Genomic DNA, 24,090 nt, shown 5'->3' on the forward strand with positions numbered 1-24,090 from the left:
GAGGACAAAATCTAACAGTCTGATATATTGTGAAAGTTCTGTGATAGCTTAAATAAGTGTATGAAAGGATTAAAGAGGTTTAGCTTGATGCTATTCTAACACCTATTAAGATCCTGACGCTTCGAAGTTTCCCAGTTACAGCCTGCTCATAGAAACTCCTCCTCATTTATTACCAACAGTGTGTACTGGGAAACTGACACAGATGAGCAGAACCTCTCAATGAGATGAGTAGTACAGTTTATTTCAATTAAATCTTTCCTAGTAGTGGAATAAATGGGGGGAAATTCAGATTAAAGTTTAAGGCAAAGTACCAATACAGTTATAAAGAAGACCAGAGGAGGAAGGTGATAATAACCCAAAGTAACCAAGGGAAGAGAAAAATGAAAAACCCTGACACGCTGGCTGTAGCACAATTCAAGTTTATTCCATTTGTTCTTGCAACACAAAACTTAAACACAGTATTATTTAGCATTCTGATGTACATGAACTAGGATAATGAGAACCCCAACTGTGTCAAATGTATTACACTGTGGAAAAAATGAACTCAAATATATCAAAATGCACAAAGCACTAGTCTTCCTCCATTACTCCTTAGAAAGATATGATTGTTTCTCCATTTACAAAATAGAATCAGGACAATTTAAATTTTTTAAAATTTTGCATGCAAACACTGCAATTGCTTATGTAGGAGGGCACTCGCACCAGCTTCTTCTATACACAATTGAGTATACAATATTGCATGGAAGAAAACAGCAGCTTAGTTGAAGTTTTAGGGGAAAAAAATCAAATAGGTACATACAGATTTGAAATCCATTATTTGGGGGAAGGAAATCAATGAATGAAGGGTCTGCTTGCTGGCAGCTTCCACCCATGGCATCCACCTACTTCTTCAGGCCCCACCCACTGGGTTTAGAAGGTGAACTGTGCAGAGAACTACTGGGTCGATTCCGGTGCCGTTAGCTGAACTCTAAGTCTACAGACGCCAGTCTGAAGCTGCCAGGGGGAACCTGTTAGGATACTAATGTAGACAGGCAAACCACCTGTTTTCACTTGAAATAGTGCATATGAAAAGACTGACTTAATACAAAACTACAGAACATGCAAGATTTTTGTCTGAGATGTTAAATATTACTGCAGTGGAGAACAAAACTTACTTAACCTTTTACTAATGCATGTAGTACCAAAAAAGCAGACAAGGTTTTAGCTTTCTTTACTCAAAATATGAACATTAAGTGTTGTAAATTTCTCTGCCAAGTGGTTCAGAAATACATTATAAATAACCTAGTTAAAAAAAAAAAAAACCTCTAAACCATCTTGGTCAGTCTATTCTATGTTTATCTGTTATTTTCTCAAGCAACCGCTTCATAATTACGGGGTTTACAAAATGGCTGAGAAAGAAGAGGGAAGGCAAAGTAGCCTCTACTGCATTACAGGGAACACCAGGATAAACTGTACAAAGAATCACATGGTCTCTGGACCAGGTGACTGGAGGAAGCAGACCAGGTTTTGGAATGATAGAACAGCACACTCTCTACAGTAGCCTGCTACAGAAAACACTCGGAAAGTAAAGGTGAAAACTGTGTAGAGAGGAAAAGTCGAGCCTTTTAAACAGCAGTATGCCAAGAAGCGAAAACAAAGCTATCAGAACACCTTGTACGCTGACAGTACACGCTGACAGAGTGCCCTCCATCTTCAGCGAGGATCACTGTGTTTCAGTTCAGTGATGGCATAAAGCACTAATTACTGACTTCTAATCCAACTCTAATAGCCTGCATCAAGACAGCAGAATTAGCCACAGGTATCAAAGTATTTAAACCAGTATTCTGTGATTGTTTTCTTGGACGCAGGAAAATTCCAGGGTTAGGCTAGTTTTAAGTGAAAAAGACACAGGATAAAAAAAGGGTTCACCAGGGAAAAATACACACAAACAAACCCACACATCAACCAACCAATCAGCAACTGGTAAGATTTGTTATTGGCCAGGCTGACTGTTCTTGGTACTAGTTTAACCCTGTTGTAAGATGCTACATGGCCTTAAAAAATTGTCATTAATTCTTTATTAACCACAATCTGAATACAAGTCCCTAACCCACCCTCCCCCCACTTTTAAAAATTTGAGGTACATTCAATTATTGCATGACATGGCTAAGGAAAAATGCTAGTATTTTTAGTAAGCATATATGCATGGCAAGTCAAATGAATCTTATTTTATATGCAGGACAGCAAATTTAAGGGTATATGTATGTTTTAATCAGCTGTACTGCTCAAGAAATAAACATTAGAAAATGTGTCTAACTATTTTCTGCAGGTCAGAACACCGTTTTAGGGCACTGTATTTTTAAAAATACAGAATATAATTTGAAGGTGTCCCATTTTATGCACTGCATAAAAGAGAAAAGAAACAAAAATATATTAGGCAGGTGGGCTGGCATACATTCAGCAGAAGCCTATCAACAGCTCTGGGAAACCTGGTGACACGGGTATTTTTAAGAGATGGGGTTAAACTGGTCCGAACAGTAAATCTCACCCCAGTGAGAGCTTTGGTGCAGTAAGTAATCAGCATCCAAGGTGGGTCTGAGAGAGGCATTCCAAAAGAATGTTCCTTGATTCTTCAAACAAACAGAACTGAGGCCAATCTATTCAAACAGCAAATGAAGAAAATCCATAGGTACTAAGACAACTGTTCTCTCTGTATCTAACAGGCTTATGGCTATGATTCTATTTTTAAATCCCCTTTTACTACCAGCAGGAGTTGGAAAGTGTTTCAATGTTCTATGTCTGAATCTAGAGGAGGGAAAAAAAAAATGCAGACTGGAATGATTTCTCCTTTAGACTTCCAAAATTTGCGATTTTATAAATAAAACTAGTAAGTTTTACCTAAAGAGACATGAAATCCATGTGAAGGGGGAGAGGAAACCCAAAGTCCAGCCGTCCAGCAGCGGAGGAGTGTGCGCCCCCTCGCCTTAACCGAGCTCGCATGTAAAGCTGGAAGTCACCAGGGGAGATTTGGTCACCAACCTCAGGCAGCGCTCCTAACTACGCTGGGAAATCCCCGCTAGGGTGCATCTTAAGGCAGAAGGCTGGAGCTAATTGCTTGTCTCAGCACCCTAAGTTTCGTCACAGCAGCCACTACTGCTCACACAGACAGGGCTACCAAATATATAGCTGGCCTTGGTATAATCAGACCCTCAACACAATCTAATAAATTAGCTAGGGAGCTGAAAAGGTCAAATATTAACGGTATGTTTTGTCTTTGCTCTCCCATGGGTATCAGTTGTTTCTTTTAAACTGGAAATGGAAAAGAGGCTGACCTGATCAGGAATCCTAGTAAAAGCCTGATCTTGTTTTTTCCCTCTCCTCCCAAACATTGTTTTTTTTTGTTCCTGGTAGTCTGATTTGTTATGAATTTCTCTCTCCCCTCACCCCTCTAAAAGTATTTTAGCTGAAGAAGCTGGCAGATAGAGAGTAACAGACAGACAGGCAGCAGTGTGAGGCCACAGGAGAGTCATTCTTCCAGAGCTGTTAGCCCATCCGTCCATCACTGAAGAAGGGCTTTGATTGCCTGGTTGTCAGTGGCTTCAAAGGCAGTCAGTCCATCGGGACCTTTCACAGTCTTATCGGCACCCTGGAACAGAGGAAAGAGCCTTTATCATTAAACAAGCCTACAACCAAGAGAAGAGAATGAAAGGCTAGATTACTTGGCACATGCAAAACTTCTTTGCTCCTGGAATCTGTTCCACTGAAGGAAAAGCCCCAAACAGTTGTCAAGGATACAGATTTAAGCTGTAAAAATATCAGATTATTTTTCAGGCACTAGAAATATACAAACTACAAACACACCTTGCCAATAACATAGGCTATGACTGGTTTTTATTTATAATTACTACTACTACTACCAAGTCACTTCAGTCGTGTCCGACTCTGTGCGACCCCATGGACTGCAGCCTACCGGGCTTCTCCGTCCATGGGATTCTCCAGGCAAGAACACTGGAATGGGTTCCCATTTCCTTCTCCAACGCATGAAAGTTGAAAGTGAAAGTGAAGTCACTCAGTCATGTCCGACTACCTAGCGACCCCATGGACTGCAGCCTACCAGGCTCCTCCATCCATGGGATTTTCCGGGCAACAGTACCGGAGTGGGGTGCCATTGCCTTCTGGTTAAGTATTATTTATAATACCTAACCAATTAAGTTTTCAACAGGAAGATCCCTGTGTGTAGTATATAGTGAGGAGGGTGGGGAGAGAACACTTTTGCTAAAAAAAGCATTACTGTGACAACACCTTCTTCTTTGCAACATTTTTTGGAGAGTGTATAAATATTACACACATTTTTAAAATCTAGAACTTACAAATCTTTTAGATAAATTCCTGAAGAACATGTATGATACTGGTCATTATACTTCCAAAAACTGAGCAGTAAATGACTGGAATGTAAGCCAGGAAAGGAGGGTCCCTGCTATACTCCAGAGAGATTCCCTCCAGTTTGCTCCCTTGTGCTTCAGGAGGAGAGTGCTGTTCTGAACATTTTACTTCCAACATGGCACTTCAGTTTTGAGAATGTGTACATATGCTTTGGTTGGTGTCTGTTGTTCTTATCCATCTTCCCTTTTTAGAATAAAAACTCAATGGGAAGTAGAAATCTTATTCATATTATCCACTACTGTGTCCCTGGTATTTAAACAAGTACCTGGTGCATGGGAGGTGAATTTGCTCCCAAACTGTGTCTGAACTCTCTAACTCCCAGTGCCAGCAACACTCCATCATCTGAGGGCTCTGAGAGCTCCAGCCCAACCAGGATGTATTCACCAAATAACCTCTAGTGTCCTGTCCTCCTCCATTGCCAAGTCTCTCCTCTTCCTGAGGCCTATAGAACTGTCTAAACTTGGAGTACATGGTCATGTAGAGACCAAAGTCAGTCAAATTCACCAGTCTCTCCTCCCACTCATCGTTCAATGTGCTAATCCTCTAGAGTGTCTCACCATTCCTAAGCCATTCCATACCTTTACATTGCTGGGTTCCATAGGGAATGCCCTGCCCCCTTTCTCTGGGAAACCCATTCAATCATTCAACAAATATTTACTGACTGACTGATGTATAGACACTGTGTAAGGGGGCTGGTGGTGATTCAGTCACTAAGTCGTGTCCGACTCTTATGACCTCAGGGATGGTAGCCAATCAGACTCCTCTCTCGATGGGACTTCCCAGGCGTAGGGGCTGGAGAATCAAAGGAAAAACAAGATACACTCTGCCAGTCTGGCTCGTGTGAGAGACAAACAAATGAACAAATATGATACAATGGGATGAGAACAAAAAGAGCACTATGCACAGTGGTGAGTGGCCCATAAACCAGAATGGGATGAGGTAGGAGGGTGCAAGAGTCTTTCTGGATGAGGTAATGCTTGAGCTGGGTCTTAATGAGTAAGTACAAGCTGATTTAGGTGAGCCAGGAAGGAGATGACAGAAATTCTAGCAAGTGTTAAATTATCACAAAGTCCTCCCCATTACGAATATAAAGGTTTGCTTTCTCATTTTCTAAGTGATTTTAACTGCACTATGAGACACACGGAACTTACAGTCAAGTGACAGAGAAATCTGCAAGTGAGAACTTCAGTGGCGAGCACGCCAACACAGGTTAAGTGACAATAATTGGGTCAGTTGTATTCAAAACAAATTCTTTAAAATTTTTTTTACCGCAGTCTAGCTGAAAGACACTGTTGTGTAATTACTGTTGCACAGTAAAGTGACTCAGCTATACGTGTATACATTTTTTTCATATTCTTTTCCATTATGGTTTACGTAGGACCGTATTGTTCACCATTCTATATATGCCAGTTTGCATCTGCTAATCCCAAACTCCCAATCCATCCCTCTTCCACATCACTATCCCTTTGCAACCACCAGTCTATTCTGTGTCCCTGTTTCTGTTTCATAGACAGGTTCATCTGTGTCATATTTTAGATCCTACATATAAGTGATATCATATGGTATTTGTCTTTCTCTTTTTGATTTACTTCACTTAGTATGACAATCTTTAGGCCCATCCATGTTGCTGCAAATGGCATACTTTCATTCCTTTTTATGACTGAGAAGTATTCCACCGTAAAATATGTACCACATCTTTATTCATCTGTTGTGGACATTTCGGCTGTTTCCATGTCTTGGGCTACTGTAAATAGTGAACAGAGGGGTGCATGTATCTTTTTTAGAATTATAGTTTCGTCTGGCTTATAAGGCCAGAAGTGGATCATATGGTGGTTCTATTTTTAACAAAACAATTATTCTTATTGGTAACTGTTTTTATGACTAGCATTGTAAACTGTAATTCTGCATAAACAAAAAGTCAAATATCACAGTGAACATCTGTTGCTTTTTAGCTGCCAGAGTTCACTTCCCTTCTTTTGATAACAGCATCCTAATTTCATCCTAGGGAATCATTTGTCCCTATTGTGTGGACTCCTCAAACTGTAACTTAAGGTGCCAGGTACTTTTCTTGCCAACCATCAGAGAAGGACACTCACTTCTGGATTTTGAATCTTGACTGAAGAGAGCAAAAGAAAGGGAACAAGAAGTCAGAGCGCGCTGTGGCGTCACCCAGAAAAGGCAGCAGAGAAGTCTCTCCTATCTAAAGTCTCACAGCTGGCATAGTTCTGGCCTCTTCTCAGCCCAGTACTTCACTTGCCAACTGATTCTATGATTAGTCCAATTATCTTCTACTTGTGAGAGTCAAATTCTGCTATTTGCAACCCCCAAAATCTAGCTGATAAAAGTATCTAAAATTTTATATAAGCCATCTCTTTTTCCCTAATCATAACACAAACTAATCACAGAACTCAGAAGACACACCAAAAAAGCCCCCATAATACTCATTATTCTATAAGCCAGATACAACTAACATTAACATTCTAGTGTTTCTATCTACTCTTTATGTCCTAAATATGTATGTGCATGTACCGCTTTTAAAAATAAATGAGTAACCATAAGAGAAACAGAGTGACTCTTACACCACACACAAAAAACTTTAAGATAAAGAAGTATTACCAGAGACAAAGAGGGACATTTCGTATTATTAAAAGGCTTAATATCCAAAATTTAAAAATAAAACCAAGAAAACAATTCCATTTATGATAGCATCAAAAATAAATGTTAGGGATAAATTTAATGAACTCAAACCAGTTCTTCTAAAAATGATAAAGCAGTTCTGTCAATGTGGAAAAAGATATTAAAAGAAAATGATTTTTTGGTAGCTGATTGGAGAACTTAAGAAATATCTGGCCTCATCCCTTCCTCGAGGAAACCATTTTCAATCAATTGTTATTAGTTCTAAGGATCGTTTCATGGCTCTAACTAATACACTCATGCCACTAGAGTTATTAACTTTAGATATTACCTTCTGATTCCCCACCACACAGATGCAGCTCTAGCACACTAACACCTTCTACCTCAGATCCTCCCGATTTCTTATACTTAAAAATAGCAGTTTTGTTTCTCTGTAAATGTGTGATGCATTTATTTAAACCTGTGCTTCTTGTTCCATCAATTCTGACAGTATCTCTGCTTTGTAAGATACTTTCTCTACCTTCACCCATTCCTTGCCCCCAAATGAGTTTTGAGATTCATATGAATGAGATAATACAGTATTTGTCTTTCTCCAATATATCTCACTTAGCACAATGCCCTCAAGGCCTCTCTGTTGTTACAAATGGCAGGATTTCCTTTTTTTAAATAGCTGAATAATATTCCATTGCAGTGTGTATGTGTATATATACACACACACATATATCACATTTTCTTTATTCACACAGGTTATTTTCAAGTCTTGGTCACAGTAAATAATGCTGCAGTGAACACAAGGTACAGATATCTTTTTGAGTTAGGATTTCTGTTTCCTTCAGATAAACCACCAGAAGTAGAACTGCTGGATCATATGGTAGTCCTATTTTTAATTCCTGAGGCCCCTCCATACTGTTTTCCACAGAGGCTGTACCAACTTACACCCTGCCAATAGTGCACTGCTGCTGCTGCTGAGTCGCTTCAGTTGTGTCCGACTCTGTGCGACCCCAGAGACGGCAGCCCACCAGGCTCCCCTGTCCCTGGGATTCTCCAGGCAGGAACACTGGAGTGGGTTGCCATTGCCTTCTCCAATGCATGAAAGGGAAAAGTGAAAGTGAAGTCGCTCAGTCGTGTCTGACTCTTTGCGACCCCATGGACTGCAGCCCACCAGGCTCCTCCATCCATGGGATTTTCCAAGCAAGAGTACTGGAGTGGGGTGCCATTGCCTTCTCCAGCCAATAGTGCACAAGAGTTCCCTTTTTTCCACATCTCTGCCAACACTTTTACTGTTTCTTATATCCGTGATAACAGCCATTCTAATAGGCATGAGGTGACAATTCATTGTGGATTTGATTTTTATTTCCCTGATGATTACTAATGTTGAGGAACCTTTTAACGTACCTGCTGGCCATCTGAATATCTTTTGTAAAAAATGTCTATTCAGATCCTCTATCCATTTTAAAATAAGATTTTTTTAAACTGAGTTTTTTTCCTGTTATGTGAATATTTTGTTTTGGGTATTAACCACTTATCATATATATGATTTGCAAATAATTCTCTCCCATTCTATAGGTTGCCCTTTCATCTTGTTGATGGTTTCGTTTTTGGTGCCAAATTAAAAAACTTACCATCAAAATGAATGGCAAGGAGCTTATCATCCGTTTTTTTCCCCTCGAAGTTCCATGGTTTCAGGTCTTATTTTAAAGTCTTTAATCCATTTGGAGTCAATTTTTGTGTGTGGTGTAAGACAGTGGTCCAGTTTCATTCTTTTGCATATACCTGTCCACTTTTCAATATCATTAATTGACCACACTGTCCTTTCCCTATTGTATACTCTTAGCTGCTTAACGGTAAATTCGTTGACTGTGTGTGTATCATCAGTTCAGTTGTTCAGTCGTGTCCGACTCTTTGTGACCCCCTGGACTGCAGCACACCAGGCTTCCCTGTCCATCACCAACTCCCAGAGTTTACTCAAACTCATGTCCACTGAGTCCGTGATGCCATCCAATCATCTCATCCTCTGTCGTCCCCATCTCCTCCTGCCCTCAATCTTTCCCAGCATCAGGGTCTTTTCCAATGAGTCGGTTCTTTGCATCAAGTGGCCAAAGCATTGGAGCTTCAGCTTGAGCATCAGTCCTTCCAATGAATATTCAGGACTGATTTCCTTTAGGATGGACTGGTTGGACCTCTGTGCAGTCCAAGGGACTCTCAAAAGTCTTCTCCAACACCACATTCAAAAGTATCAATTCTTCGGTGCTCAGCTTTCTTTACAGTCCAACTCTCACATCCACATATGACTACTGGAAAAACCATAGCTTTGACTAGATGGATCTTTGTTGGCAAAGTAATGTCTCTGCTTTGTAATATGCTGTCTAGGTTGGTCACAACTTTTCTTCCAAGGAGCAAGCGTCTTTTAATTTCATGTGTATATATACACACACACACACACATGGGTTTATTCTGGGGTTCTCTATTTTCTGTTCCACTATGTACCTGGTTTTATGTCAATACTGTGCTGTTTTGCTTCTTGTGCATGTATGCTCAGTCATGTCTGACTCTTTGTGACACCATGGACATAGCCCACCAGGCTCCTCTGTCCATGAAATTTCCCAGGCAAGAATACTGGAGTGGGTTGCCATTTCCTACTCTTCGCAACTCAAGGATTGAACTCACATCTCCTGTGTCTCCTGCATCAGCAGGGAGATTTATTACCACTGGGCCACCTGGGAAGCAATTTTGCTTCCTACATATTTGTAATACAGTTTGAAATCAGGAAGTGTGACACCACTAGCTTTGTTCTTTTTTCTCAAGATTGCTTTGAGTATTCAGGATCTGCTGTGGTTCCATACAAATTTTAGCACTGTTTAATCTATAAAAATTGCCATTGGAATTCTGATAGGAACAGCATTAAAGCTTCTTTGGGCAGTATGGACATTTTAACAATATTAATTCTGCCAATGCATGAGCACAAAGTATTTTTCGATTTATTTGTGTCTTCTTCAATGTATTTCACCAATGTCGTTTTCAGCATATGAATGAGTCTTCTGCCTTCTTGGTTAAATTTACTCCTAGGTATTTCATTCTTTTTGATGCAATTATTTTAAGTGGAACTTAAATTCTCTTATAATTTGTAATTAGTATATAGAAACACAACAGATTTTTGGATATTGGCTTTGTATCCTGATACTTCACTGAATTAGGTGAATAGTTCTAACAGTTATTTTAGTGGAGTCTTTAGGGTTTTCTATAATATATGTTGTGTCATTGGCAAATAGAGAACATTTTACTTCTTCCATTTCAAATTGGATACCTTTTATTTATTTTCTTCTCTAACCACTCTGGCTAGGGACTTCCAGTACTATGTTAAATAAGTGGTGTGAGTGGGCATCCTCATCTAGTTCATTATCTTAAAGGAAAAGCTTTGTATTTTGCAGTTGAGTATGATATACAGGTTGTGGTCATAATACAGCCTTTGTTATGCTGTGGTATATTCCCTCTCCATCCGGTTTATTGAGTGTTTTCATTATGAATGAATGTTAAATTATGTCCATGCTTTTTCTGCATCTACTGAAATAATTATATGATTTTTATCCTTGTTATTGCATTATATCACAATGATTGATTTGCAGATTCTGAATCATCCTTGTGTCCCTGGAATAATCTGATCATGGAGTATGAACCTTTTAATGTATTGCTGAGTTTGGTTTGCTGACATTTTGTTGAGGATTTTTGTATCTATGTTCATCAGGGATACTGGCCTGCAATTTTCTTGTGGCATCCTTGTCTGGTTTTGGATGAGGAAATGCTGGCCTTGTAAAATGAGACTGGAAGTGGTCCCATCTGTACTGATGTTTTTGGGAAGAGTTTGAGAAGGACTGATATTAACTCTTCTCTAAATGTTTGGTAGAACTCACCAGTAAAGCTATCTGGTCCTGAATGCTGATAGATTTTTACAGTTAAAATATAAAAACAATGCTTAAATTACTTCTGGGTAGACAAAGATGCCACACGAAAAAAGAAAACTACAGGCCAGTATCACTGAAGAACATAGATGCAAAAATCCTCAACAACATTCTAGCAAACAGAATCCAACAACATATTAAAAAGATCATACACCATGACCAAGTGGGCTTTATTCCAGGGATGCAAGGATTCAATATTTGCAAATCAATCAATGTGATACACCACATTAACAAACTGAAAGATAAAAACCATATGATTATCTCAACAGATGCAGAGAAAGCCTTTGACAAAATTCAACACTGATTTATGATAAAAATTCTCCAGAAAGCAGGCACAGAAGGAAAATACCTCAACATAATAAAAGCCATATATGATAAACCCACAGCAAACATTATCCTCAATGGCGAAAAACTGAAAGCAAAGAATTATCTCAAAAATATACAAGCAGCTCATGCAGCTCGATACCAGAAAAATAAATGATCCAATCAAAAAATGGGCCAAAGAACTAAATAGACATTTCTCCAAAGAAGACATACAGATGGCTAACAAATACATGAAAAGATGCTCAACATCACTCATTATCAGAGAAATGCAAATCAAAACCACAATGAGGTACCATCTCACGCTGGTCAGAATGGCTGCCATCAAAAAGTCTACAAACAATAAATGCTGGAGAGGGTGTGGAGAAAAGGGAACCCTCTTACACTGTTGGTGGGAATGCAAACTAGTACAGCCATTATGGAGAAGAGTGTGGAGATTCCTTAAAAAACTGGAAATAGAACTGCCATATGACCCAGCAATCCCACTCCTGGGCATACACACTGAGGACACCAGAATTTAAAGAGACACATGTACCCTAACGTTCATCGCAGCTCTGTTTACAATAGCTAGGACATGGAAGCAACCTAGATGCCCACTGGCAGACGAATGAATAAGAAAGTTGCAGTACATATACACAATGGAATATTACTCAGCTATTAAAAAGAATGCATCTGAATCAGTTCCAATGAGGTGGATGAAACTGGGGCCTATTACACAGAGTTAAGTCAGAAAAGAAAAACACCAATACAGTATATTAACACACATATGCAATTTAGAAAGATAGTAACGGCAACCCTACATGTGAGACAGCAAAAGAGACACAGATATAAAGAACAGACTTTTGGACTCTGTGGGAGAAGGCGAGGATGGGATGATTTGCAAGAACAGCACTGAAACATGTATATTACCATATGTGAAACAGATGACCAGTCCAAGCTTAATGCAGGAAACAGGGCACTCAAAGCCAGGGCACTGGGACAACCCAGAGGGATGGGATGCGGAGAGGGGTGGGTTTGACATGGGGGATACATGTACACCTGTGGCTGATTCACATCAATGTATGGCAAAAGTCACCACAGTATTGTACAGTAATTAGCCTCCAATTAAATTTAATTAAAAATTACTTCTGGGTAAACACTGCTCACTGTGGCACCTGGCAGACTACTATGATTAGTTTTGTTTCTACTGTTCCAGTATCAAAACCCTGTGCACCCCTCTCAAATGATAGAATCGGGAGATCCACAGCTGAGTTCTTCCTCAGTCCTATTCATTCATTTACAAATAACAACTTTTTATCCTATCTGTTTGGCTAAACTGCTATAACAGAGGCTAAAGCACAATGGATTAAACTAAGTTAACTTATTTCTCGCTCATAGAACAATAACGCTTAGTGTGCTCACCTCCACATCTGCTTCATATGTTAGGTGATGATCTAGAAATGGCACACTCTGTGCACACCCCATTGGGCCAAACTTAGACACAAAGCCCCAGCCACTGCAAGACAAACTGAGATACAAAGACTAGCTAGGCTGCCACTATGCACCAAGTTAAAACATGAAGGTTCTCTTTTTAAAAGAAGAGTAAACACTGGACATGAAAGGCAATTTGCACCCTAACCTATGCTGTCCTGAAAATACTCTGGAATATTATCTCTAAATTCTGTCTAGCCTGCCTCTCCTTCTTACTCCTTCCACTCCACCCTCCTCCCCTTTACTTTCTCTCAACTTTATTTAAATGCTGGATTCTCCATGGTTCTGGTTTTTGGCAGGCATCTTCACCACTTGCTCAGTATGCTTTTGCCAGATCTCATCCACGTTATGATTTAACTTCTGACTTATATATTCATTTTGAACGTCTACCCTGATCTTTAAAGCTTTCCCCACCACTCACACACACTGAGTCTTACCTACTTTAGTCCCAGAAATACTATAAATGGAGCCTTTCCTAAAGTGAATCCATAATGTTTTTTTACCAACTTATTTCTTCATCTGGAGCATTCTCTATCATGTTAAATGTGGAGATACTATGCAGTTTTTTTTTTTTTGCTTACTTCACGTATGATCAGTCACTAAGTCTTTAGACAATAATGTTCTTAAAATTTCCCACCTGTCCTTGCTACTATCTCAGTTCAGTATTTTCATATGTAAATTCTAATGCAATAGTTTCTTTTTTCAATTCTCCTGCTACTCCAACTCAGACTCCATACATCTGTTTGGGTGATCTTTGTAAAATTCAAGTCTGATCGTTAATACTCACCTACATAAATGCCTTTAATGGCATCCTCACAGAAGAAAACAAGATAAATCACATGATACATAAGGTATAAGCTGCTCACTACCCACCTCTCGAGTCATGTTTCTTGCTAAATCCCATGTTGCAGCTGTGCTGAAATATTTCCCTTACCCTAACGCATTAACATGTCAGGTCTCTCTTGCCTCTGTGACTTTTCTCACACTGATGCTTCTGCTTTGAAAGGTAATGCAGTTCTCTATTAGATTCCTAGACACTAAGTTTCGAGGACTCAAGTGTCAACTGCTTTTTGAAGCTACATTTGTGGTCCCTGAAGTTGTAATGACATTCTTATTTGTATCATACTAGGCCTCTGACTCCCAGGACATATGACCTCTCCTTCCTTTAGATCCCTGCTGGGTTACATATAAACTCCTGCCACAGCGATCAAAACACTTTAATGCCCTTGTTTTACATTTTACCGAATATGTTGACACCAGTACTAAGCTTAACAGTCTCTAAGTTCACAAAGCCTTGCACAGTGTCTAACAGGCAATAAAATGATACTATAAAAAGTAAATGCTTTTAAAATTAATTGATATAGACTATTACTATATGTAATAACAGACTAGATCAGGACTAGGTTCATCTTACATTTACAGCATGATTCAAGTCATGATCAAGTTTCCTGGAGGACGAAAAGGCTGCTACGGCCAAGTTAAGTGGCCTCAGCAGAAAGAGAGGTCATTTGTTATTCTAAGGAGTAAAAAAGCTTTAAGGCCTCACAAGAAATTTCTTGATTTTTTTCACAAGTTATAGCTTTAGATAATCATGCATTATTTTTTAAACTCTGTATTTTGTATTGGGGTGTAGCCGATTAACAATGTTGTGATAGTTCAGGTGAACAGGGAAGGGACTCAGCCATACATATACATGTATCCATTCTCTCTCAAGCTCGCCTCCCATTCAGGCTGCCGGGTAACACTGAGCAGAGTTCCCTGTGCTATTCCGTAGGTCCTTGTTGGTTATCCATTTTAATTATAGCAGTGTGTACATGTCCATCCCAAACCTACCCTCTCCCCATCCTCCCCACCTATTGCCCCAGCCCTGGCAACCATAAGATTGTCCTCAAAGTCTGTGAGTCTGTTTTGTACGTAAGTTCATTTGTATCATTTCGTTTTAGATTCCACATACAACCGACATCATATGCTATTTCACCTCCTCTGCCTGACTTAAAGTTCACTCAGTATGACATTCTGTAGGTATGTCCATGTTGCTGAAAATGGTGTTATTTGACAGTAAGTCACAGACTATAGGAAATGTTTTTAAAAAATTAAAGTCATACTATCTCTGCCCTTCAATAGAATACTTTACAATGTAGCCAAAAGATAAGGTATGCTGGCATTAATCAACAAGAGCATATCTTTATCTACTTACTTCAGAGAGCCTAATTCTGCTTTATACTACCAGTTCTTAATCTGGACAAATAGGCCAAAAAACTGGATTAGTAACGTTTTAAGATTGAAATTCTTAAACTTGTACTGAGGTTATCTGATATTATATTGACAAAAGGCTTTTGTGGCAAAGATGATTATAATTATGCTGATCAATTGTTAGAATACTAAGCAGCTGTGTTTCAATGAAAAATTCATCAAATTAATTAAAAAATTAGCATTTAGATATAAATACACACACAACACTGGTGGATGTTTCTTTGTATGTTGCGTTGCACAGAGTCGGACACGACTGAAGTGACTTAGCAGCAGTAGACACTGTTTTACAACCTTAGACTATAACCACTGATCATAGAATATAATCAAAATTCTCCAAGCCAGGCTTCAGCAATACGTGAACCATGAACTTCCAGATGTTCAAGTTGGTTTTAGAAAAGCCAGAGGAACCAGAGATCAAATTGCCAACATCTGCTGGATCATCGAAAAAGCAAGAGAGTTCCAGAAAAACATCTATTTCTGCTTTATTGACTATGCCAAAGCCTTTGACTGTGTGGATCACAATAAACTGTGGAAAATTCTGAAAGAGATGGGAATATCAGACCACCTGACCTGCCTCTTGAGAAACCTACATGCAGGTCAGGAAGCAACAGTTACAACTGGACATGGAACAACAGACTGGTTCCAAATAGGAAAAGGAGTACGTCAAGGCTGTATACAGTCACCCTGCTTATTTAACTTCTATGCAGAGTACATCATGAGAAACGCTGGACTGGAAGAAGCAAGCACAAGCTTGAATCAAGATTGCCAGGAGAAATATCAATAACCTCAGATATGCAGATGACACCACCCTTATGGCAGAAAGTGAAGAGCAACTAAAAAGCCTCCTGATGAAGGTGAAAGAGGAGAGTGAAAAAGTTGGCTTAGAGCTCAACATTCAGAAAATGAAGATTATAGCATCTGGTCCCATCACTTCATGGGAAATAGATGGGGAAACAGTGGAAACAGTGTCAGACTTTTTTTTTTGGACTCCAAGATCACTGCAGATGATGACTGCAGCCATGAAATTAAAAGATGCTTACTCCTTGGAAGGAAAGTTATGACCAACCTAGACAGCATATTAAAAAGCAGAGACATTACTTTGCCAACAAAGGTCCATCTAGTCAAGGCTATGGTTTTTCCAGTAGTCATGTATGGATGTGAGAGTTGGACTGTGAAGAAAGCTGAGCACCTAAGAATTAATGCTTTTGAACTGTGGTTTTGGAGAAGACTCTTGAGAGTCCCTTGGACTGTAAGGAGATCCAACCAGTCCATCCTGAAGGACATCAGCCCTGGGATTTCTTTGGAAGGAATGATGCTAAATCTGAAACTCCACTACTTTGGCCACTTCATGTGAAGAGTTGACTCATTGGAAAAGACTGTGATGCTGGGAGGGATTGGGGACAGGAGGAGAAGGGGACGACAGAGGATGAGATGGCTGGATGGCATCACTGACTCAATGGACGTGAGTTTGAGTGAACTCCAGGAGTTGGTGATGGACAGGGAGGCTCGGCATGCTATGATTAATGGGGTTGCAAAGAGTTGGACACGACTGAGCGATTGAACTGAACTGATAGAATATAACCACTATATAACCACTAAATAAAAACTTAGCAACCATGGTTTGATATATTCAACTCACTTTTGGAAAGAAAGCGGGTCAGAATCAAATACAAAATGAATGCCTGAATGAATATATCTGGTATTAAATGTCCCACAGGACTCTTAAAATGTAAAGGAACAAAGCAATTCTTTGTCCTCTCCCTTTAACCACTCAACTCTTATTCTACTGTTATTCTCTGTGAAGCCCTTCTGGAATTTTCCAGACAGTGACTTGGCTTGGCTTCTCTCCTCCTGTATGCAAGGGCATGTTGCTGACCACACTTCAAGGCTCACACTGTAGCTTGGCTTATCTAAAATCTAGTACAGTCCCCTTTTTTTCTGTGCTTTCCTCCCCTACAGAGAAGAAACTCAATCCCAAGACTCCCTTAAAGCAGTAAGCTGCCCTCTGGCACAGAGCTAGCCTCTCCTGTGGACAGCTTTCTTTCTCCATAAAGCCCCAGGGACAAGAGAATCCTTAGTTGTCTTGAGACAGCAGGGACTAGGGGAGACAGGGGAGAAGAGAGTGTGAGATGCTAAGGACAAGGGGAGCCAGTCATTCAGCCTTGGACTGTCGTACCTTCAGGCCACTTGTTCTATGTCAGTTATATCTCAAAGAAAATGACACTAGATGATTTGATATATGGATATACCACAATAAGACTAGTCAACATCTATCACTACACAGAGTTACAAAGTTTTTTCCTTAGGATGAGAACTTAAAAGATTTACTCTCTTAATAACTTTCAGATGTATAATACAGTATTGTTAACTATGGTTACCATGTTTTATGTTACATCCCCAGGACTTATTTATCTGATAATTGTAAGCTTGTACCTTTCTGGCAACCATCAACATCATTTGTTCTCTGTATTTGTGAGTTTTGTTTTAGATTCCACAGGTAAGTAAGATAATATGGTGTTTTTCTCTGACTTATTTCATTCAGCATAATGCCTTCAAGGTCCCTCCATGTTGTCACAAATGTAAAGGATATAAAATATAGCCAATATTTTATAATAACTATAAATGGAATATAACCTTAAAAAAATTGTGAATCACTGGATGGACCTAGAGATTATCCTAAATAAAGCAAGTCAAAGACAAACATTATATGGCATCACTTACATGTGGAATCTGAAAAACAGTACAAATGAACTTATATATAAAACAAAAACAGATTCACAGACATAGAAAGTGGAGGGGTAGGGGAGGGATAAACTGTAACAGATGCACACTACCATATATAAACAAGGGTTTATATTCAGTATCTTATAATAACCTATAATGGAAAAGAATTTAAAAAGAACAGATATACACATATGTATGTATAATCACATCATTTTTCTATACACCTGAAACAAACACAATATTGTAAATCAACTATACTTCAATTTAAAAAAATATACTGCACACCTGTAACTTATACAACATTGTACAGCTACACTTCAAAAAAAAAAAAAAAAATCAAGCAGGTGGTGTGGATCAAGGACATACTGAACCTGTGAAATCCCAATTCTACCCCAAAGTAGCTGTGTGACTTTAGGCAAGTTCCTTAACCTCTTTGCAGATGTTTTATTTGCTTTACAATCTGTAAATAAAATGGTAAGGCTTACATGATCTCTGTACAAAGTCCTCCATCAAAAATTCTGTTAATGTCTCTTAAAAATAAGAGTTAAATAGTGGAATATTATTCAGCCACAAAAAGGGGAAGCCACTTTCTTGTTTAAATCTCTGTAGCAGGAGTTTTGTTACAGTTGAACTCCACTTCTCTTAAGAGTATTTGTCACAGTCTTTAATTATCTTCTAACTGTGCTTTATTGGCTGTGAAGTCACAGGTGGTGGTTTAGTCGCTAAGTCATGTTCGACTCAGACAATCCTGTGGACTGTAGCCTGTCAGGCTCCCCTGTCCATGGGATTCTCCAGGCAAGAATACTGGAGTGGGTTGCCATTTCCTTACCCAGGGGATATTCCCAACTCAGGAATCAAACCTGGGGAAGTCATAGGACCAGGTATTAAATCTGTCTTTGCTAACTTCAGGGCCATGCACCCCGTCTGCCTCTCTAAACAATGTGCTAAACAAGCAACAGGAAATGGCATGACAATGAACGACAATATGAACGACTATACTTGCGAGGACTTCTAATTTATGTGGTGGGCTGTGTTGCTATTTTAACCTTTAGTTTGAAAAAAAATAAAAAACTGATTCTTATAACCTCGATTAACTCTTAAAGAGAAAAGTAGCCACCCCAACCTATTTACATAACAAAAGCTAACAAATGAAGCCCCTTCTCCACCCCCGGAGCAATGAGACACATTCTATGTTTCCCTGTACTTCTCATTTGGAGACAGTGACCACAGTTCATTTTCAGCTGCATATATAATGATCTTGGATTTGTTCTTATGTTACAGCTCTGGTGTCAAAGTAGTGGGGCTTGAATCCTCATCCTCCTCCTAATGAGCTGTGCGATCCTGGGCAAGCTTCCTAATGCTTGGTGCCTCAGTTTCCCCATCTGTAAAATGGGGGATTAAAAATCATACTGACTTCATGGGATTACTGTGATAATTAAATGAATCAATATATGTAAAGCACTTAAATGACATTTCTTAGGTGTAAGTACTATTTTAACTAGGAGCTAATTCATTTACCTTCTCATCAACTCTATGTGGTAAGTACTAGCCCCATGTCTCAGAAGAGAACATTCAGGCTGAGACGATAAGGAATTTATTTAAAGCGACCAACTTATTTAGAACTGAAAGCCAAACTTGGAGGCGTGTGACATCACAGGACACACTTTATGTCACTAACAGAAACTATCTAAAATAACGATGCACTCCAGTCTGAAAGAGCTAAATAGGTAAAAAAAAAGCTTACAAAGGACATACTTGTGGATGAGATTTGTAAGGTGTAATCAAAACAGTATAACAACTGGTTTCTCCAGTATCTGGGGGCACTTTTCTAGCTATATCAAGCCTGCTAGTTCTTTCCTCATGCAGTTTCTTAAAATAAGGCAATTCAGAAAAGGTATTGCTCAGTTCTTTGCAGGTCACTAGTCCTAAAATTTTTTTGAAACTAAACTTGGCCCATGTTACATGGAAAAGAACTTTGGGGGTTAAAGCAATAATCAATAATATGTGTGCTTTGAAAATATGCAAAACTGTTTAGATTTTACCAGGAGTGGAACAATGAGTAATTTGAGTAAAAAAATGTTTCTACCTACCACACATCTACTTGTTTAAGCTGAAAAAGGGTTGACTTCTAAGCCCTTGTATCTTGATTCTCAATTCAAGCAACAGAATCTGTACCATAGACACCTCTTTTGACAATGCTGGTATTTGAAAGGGATATGCAAATTTTATTATCAACTGGCTGATTGAGTTTTTTCAAGTACAGCATAGAAAACAAATTATTGAGCAAAATCATCAGCATTATCAGGTAAGATGCTTTTCTAATATTAGCAGTTTTAGTACTTTTTATTCTCTACAGCAGTTGTACATAGGATGTTAATCATTTCAACTTCTTTTTTATAAAAGGAAGGCTATTGAGTAAATCTGTTTTTCGCTCATTTATCCACACGATGAACATAGAGTGGTCTGAATCAGCTGTGCATCAGAGTTGCACAAACATCAGTGGTTACATATTTCTCTTGAAAGGTTACAGGAGACATCCTAAGGAGGTACATTCTGTGATACAGTGTAAAGCAGAGAAATAACGGAAGACAAAAAAGCCAAGTTTATTTTGGACTTTTCTCTCTCAGATATAGCTTAGTATGCTAAATGTCTCTACCAACAAATGAATTTATAATAACAAGTATATTGTCAGTTTGATTCTGTAAGAATAAAACAGTAATTATGTTTTAAAAACTCATTATTATAAGATTTGTGATTCTCTCATGCTAGGGTGCCTTTTCTCTTTATTTGTTTAAAAGAATTCTTATTTAATAGGAGATTGAGTGGTCATTTTTAATAGTAGTATATCGCATATAAGGGACAGAGTATAAACATACACTATAGTAACAAATGCTTATCTGTCTGAATTCTAAATGACAGTAAACATAAATGTTTACTTTGATGTTAAGTATTTCCCTTTTCCCCACAATACCCTAAAGTGGATTATTTAGAGACAGTTTTCCTTAGAATTAAGAAAACAAGGAGACGTCTTAAAATGTCTTATTATCAAAAGAATTACATAAATTATAAAGAATTTTAGTAAGTGTAAATGTAGAAATCTGATATATATTAAATATTATACTAGATTAGAGAAAATGTTAATATTAGAGGAATGTCTAGCCTGATGGTGTATTAATGTTACAGGCAAACAGTTACTTCTCACAGAGAACTGTTTTTTTAACCACACAGAAATTAAGATGCTGCCAAATTATATGTAACTGTGAAAAATAAATGAATTTTAGACTTACGAATATCCATCAGCCATAACATAGTTCGAGAGTACCATTTTGTGATTAACTCTCTTCTACATAATGTGTGCCTGCAACATTACTATTACTCAGGCATTTGAGATTTTAGCCAGGAAGTCAGTAATATTTTTATACATCTTTTAAATATCTTTTATTACAAAAGTTTCCTGTTTTTATTCAGGAAAAAAAAATTTATTCAACTGTGAGATAATTACAATTTAAAATGACAGGTGCTTACATGGTCTGTTTTTGCTATAACATTAGGTCGAAGTCTGTTAGGTTTGATCTTTTAACATTAGGTCGAAGTCTGTTAGGTTTGATCTTTTTAGCGACTGCGGGGCAGCTGCCACTTCTGTTTCATACCCTCACTCGGGCTTCTTACTCCCTAAGACTACTCTATTCCCCAGGATGCTTCTGGAGCCTGAATTTTTAATCTGTTTCATCTGTCTCCTTTCACCAAACCACTGTTTCTCATGTACTCTGGATTTGGTGAGTACCAGGAGTTTTGTTCATTTTCCTTGAATCTTATTTAGTATTATTTAGTAGTTCTACAGTTTTAGCTTATACTTTTAAACATTCATGATCATTTCATATTTCAATATTTGTTTTTATTCACATAGTAATTTCTTGCTTATTCCCTGGGTGCTGACCACTTCTGGGCTTCAAGCTGCCTTGGATCGACTCCTAACTTGCAACAGTCCTCTCTTGCTTATATTTGGGAATGCCTTCTTCTTCAGCTTCATATCACCTGCTTTCTGTCTCTCAAGGATAATTTATTGTCTCATGAATCCCATCTTATGGTTTAAAGCGGATGTCGATTCATTTATTTTAAAAAACCTCTTTTCTATTATCAGAGGGTTAAAGGGGGATACCCTGGCATATGCTCAGACCTCAGTCTTGAAGTGAAAGGCTCACAAGTGTTTTCTACATTTTTTTTCAATCATGAGTGTAACAATAAAAAATAACAATACAAAAAAGCCAAACAGCTTTTACCTGCAAAAATATAATCATTTCTCATAATTTTCCATAATGATAAGTCTGAAAATGAACTCTCAAGGAGAAAGAACATGTATGGAGTCATATCTTGGAAAAAATCTTGATTCCATTACTTTCTGTTAGACTTTAGGAAGTTGTTTAACTTCCTTTACGGTCATCTTATGTACTTGGAGATTACAAAAACAAAAGTTATATTTTCCATAGATGTTAGCTTCCTTTTTTGCTATATGGATAATAAAGAATTAAACATCTTAAATTCCCACTTGTGTCATAACTTCATCTTCCACTGCATTAAAATTAAAATTGCCCAGTAAATGGCATAGCTTGATTTAAATATAAAATCAAATCATGTGGTTTGATTTTATACATTCTAGCAACTCTCTTGTTTTTGTAATTTTTGTTTTTACCATTACTTGTGATCATACTGAGTTTTAAAATATTATTTTGGCTTTTCCCTTATGCTAATGATGTACCAGTGGAATAATACAGTTGACCCTCTGTGTAGCTGAAAACCATTTGTAACTTATAGTTGGCTCTTCGTATCTGTGGTTCCTCCGCATTTGTGGATTCACCCAACCATGCATCGTGCAGTATGTTCAGCATTTACTACTGAAAAAAATCCGCATGTAAGTGTGCTGGTTCAATACAAACCTTTGTTCAAGAATCAGTTGTATATTAGAGCTGTCAACAAATCTGGAAAACTTCTAAACTATGTACTTTCAAATGAATTCATAGTAATTGATAAGGATTCTAACTTTGATAAAAAGCAGGACAAACCAGATTACATAATATCAACTCTGACTGGACTTTAAATAAATGCACTAGACCATGGAATAGCCTTATTTTAGTTAATTAAGGATTTTTGAAAGAGCACAATTTCCTCCTTTAAAAATTTTGTTAACAGAACTACTGGGTATCCATTAAGAAGCTTATGCAAATATAAAATCAATGTAATTAATTTTGAAAAAAAAAATACTACATTGTATTACATTGCTTTAAAAAGGTAATGTGTTGCTTTCAAAAAGATAAAATCTTTCTTTCATCTAAAATAACAGCTCTACATGGTTACAACTGGTTTGCCATCAATATAGCCACCACTGAATGTCACTTATTTAGCTACAAAAATTAAGGCTCAGATATAATCAAAGGACAAAATTACAGGCACAAATAAAATTAAAAACTACTTTAAAGTTAGGAAACTCAACTTAAAACCGATAATTTAGCAATATAGTATATATCTATGAAGATCCTTCTGGGATAACACATAATGGCTTATCATACATTCAAATCAAGCCAGCTTTTTAGGAACTTATTTAAGTAGAAGATTTAAGGTCTTAATGACCAACAGCATAGTGTTTTGGGAATAAGAAATATGGAACAATGGTCTGTGCTCTCGCTATCTGAAGAGTAATCACTTCTTGTTTTGTTTGTCCTAGGTGGAAAGAAGCTGAAGTTGAAACTATGAAGACCTACATGACCTTTTGGAACTAACACCCAAAAAAGATGTCCTTTTCATTATAGGAGACTGGAATCCAAAAGTAGGAAGTCAAGAAACACCTGGAGTAACAGGCAAATTTGGCCTTGGAGTACAGAATGAAGCAGGGCAAAGGCTAATAGAGTTTTGCCAAGAGAACACACTGGTCATGACACTGTCTTCCAACACAAGACTCTACACATGGACCTCACCAGATGGTCAACACTGAAATCAGATTGATTATATTCTTTGCAGCCAAAGATGGAGAAGCTCTATATAGCGGGCAAAAACAAGACCGGGAGCTGACTGTGGCTCAGATCATGAACTCCTTATTGCCAAATTCAGACTTAAATTGAAGAAAGTTGGGAAAACCACTAGACCATTCAGGTATGACCTAAATCAAATCCCTAATGATTATACAGTGGAAGTGAGAAATAGATTTATGGACTAGATCTGATAGACAGTGTCTGATGAACTATGGAATGAAGTTCGTGACATTGTACAGGAGACAGGGATCAAGACCATCTCCATGGAAAAGAAATGCAAAAAAGCA

General features: G+C 38.1%; 2 protein-coding genes across 2 annotated transcripts in view; both read right to left on the minus strand.

Moving 5' to 3' along the window:
• Window positions 1-403: 403 nt before the first annotated feature.
• On the minus strand, window positions 404-1,690 carry LUZP6 (leucine zipper protein 6). Its single transcript, XM_006041172.2, is given in 3 exon segments — window positions 404-956; window positions 958-1,089; window positions 1,658-1,690. Coding segments are annotated over 3 exon segments (240 nt in total). The 3' UTR covers window positions 404-881.
• The window catches only part of MTPN (myotrophin), a 79,444-nt gene continuing 55,757 nt past the window's right edge, over window positions 404-24,090 (minus strand). The window contains exon 4 of the mRNA XM_006041171.4: window positions 404-3,625. Coding sequence (XP_006041233.1) covers window positions 3,539-3,625 — 87 coding nt within the window. The 3' untranslated portion in view covers window positions 404-3,538. The remainder of the gene's footprint in view (window positions 3,626-24,090) is intronic.

This window comes from Bubalus bubalis, chromosome 8 (genome assembly GCF_019923935.1).
Source record: "Bubalus bubalis isolate 160015118507 breed Murrah chromosome 8, NDDB_SH_1, whole genome shotgun sequence".
NCBI classification, from domain to species: Eukaryota; Metazoa; Chordata; class Mammalia; order Artiodactyla; family Bovidae; genus Bubalus; species Bubalus bubalis.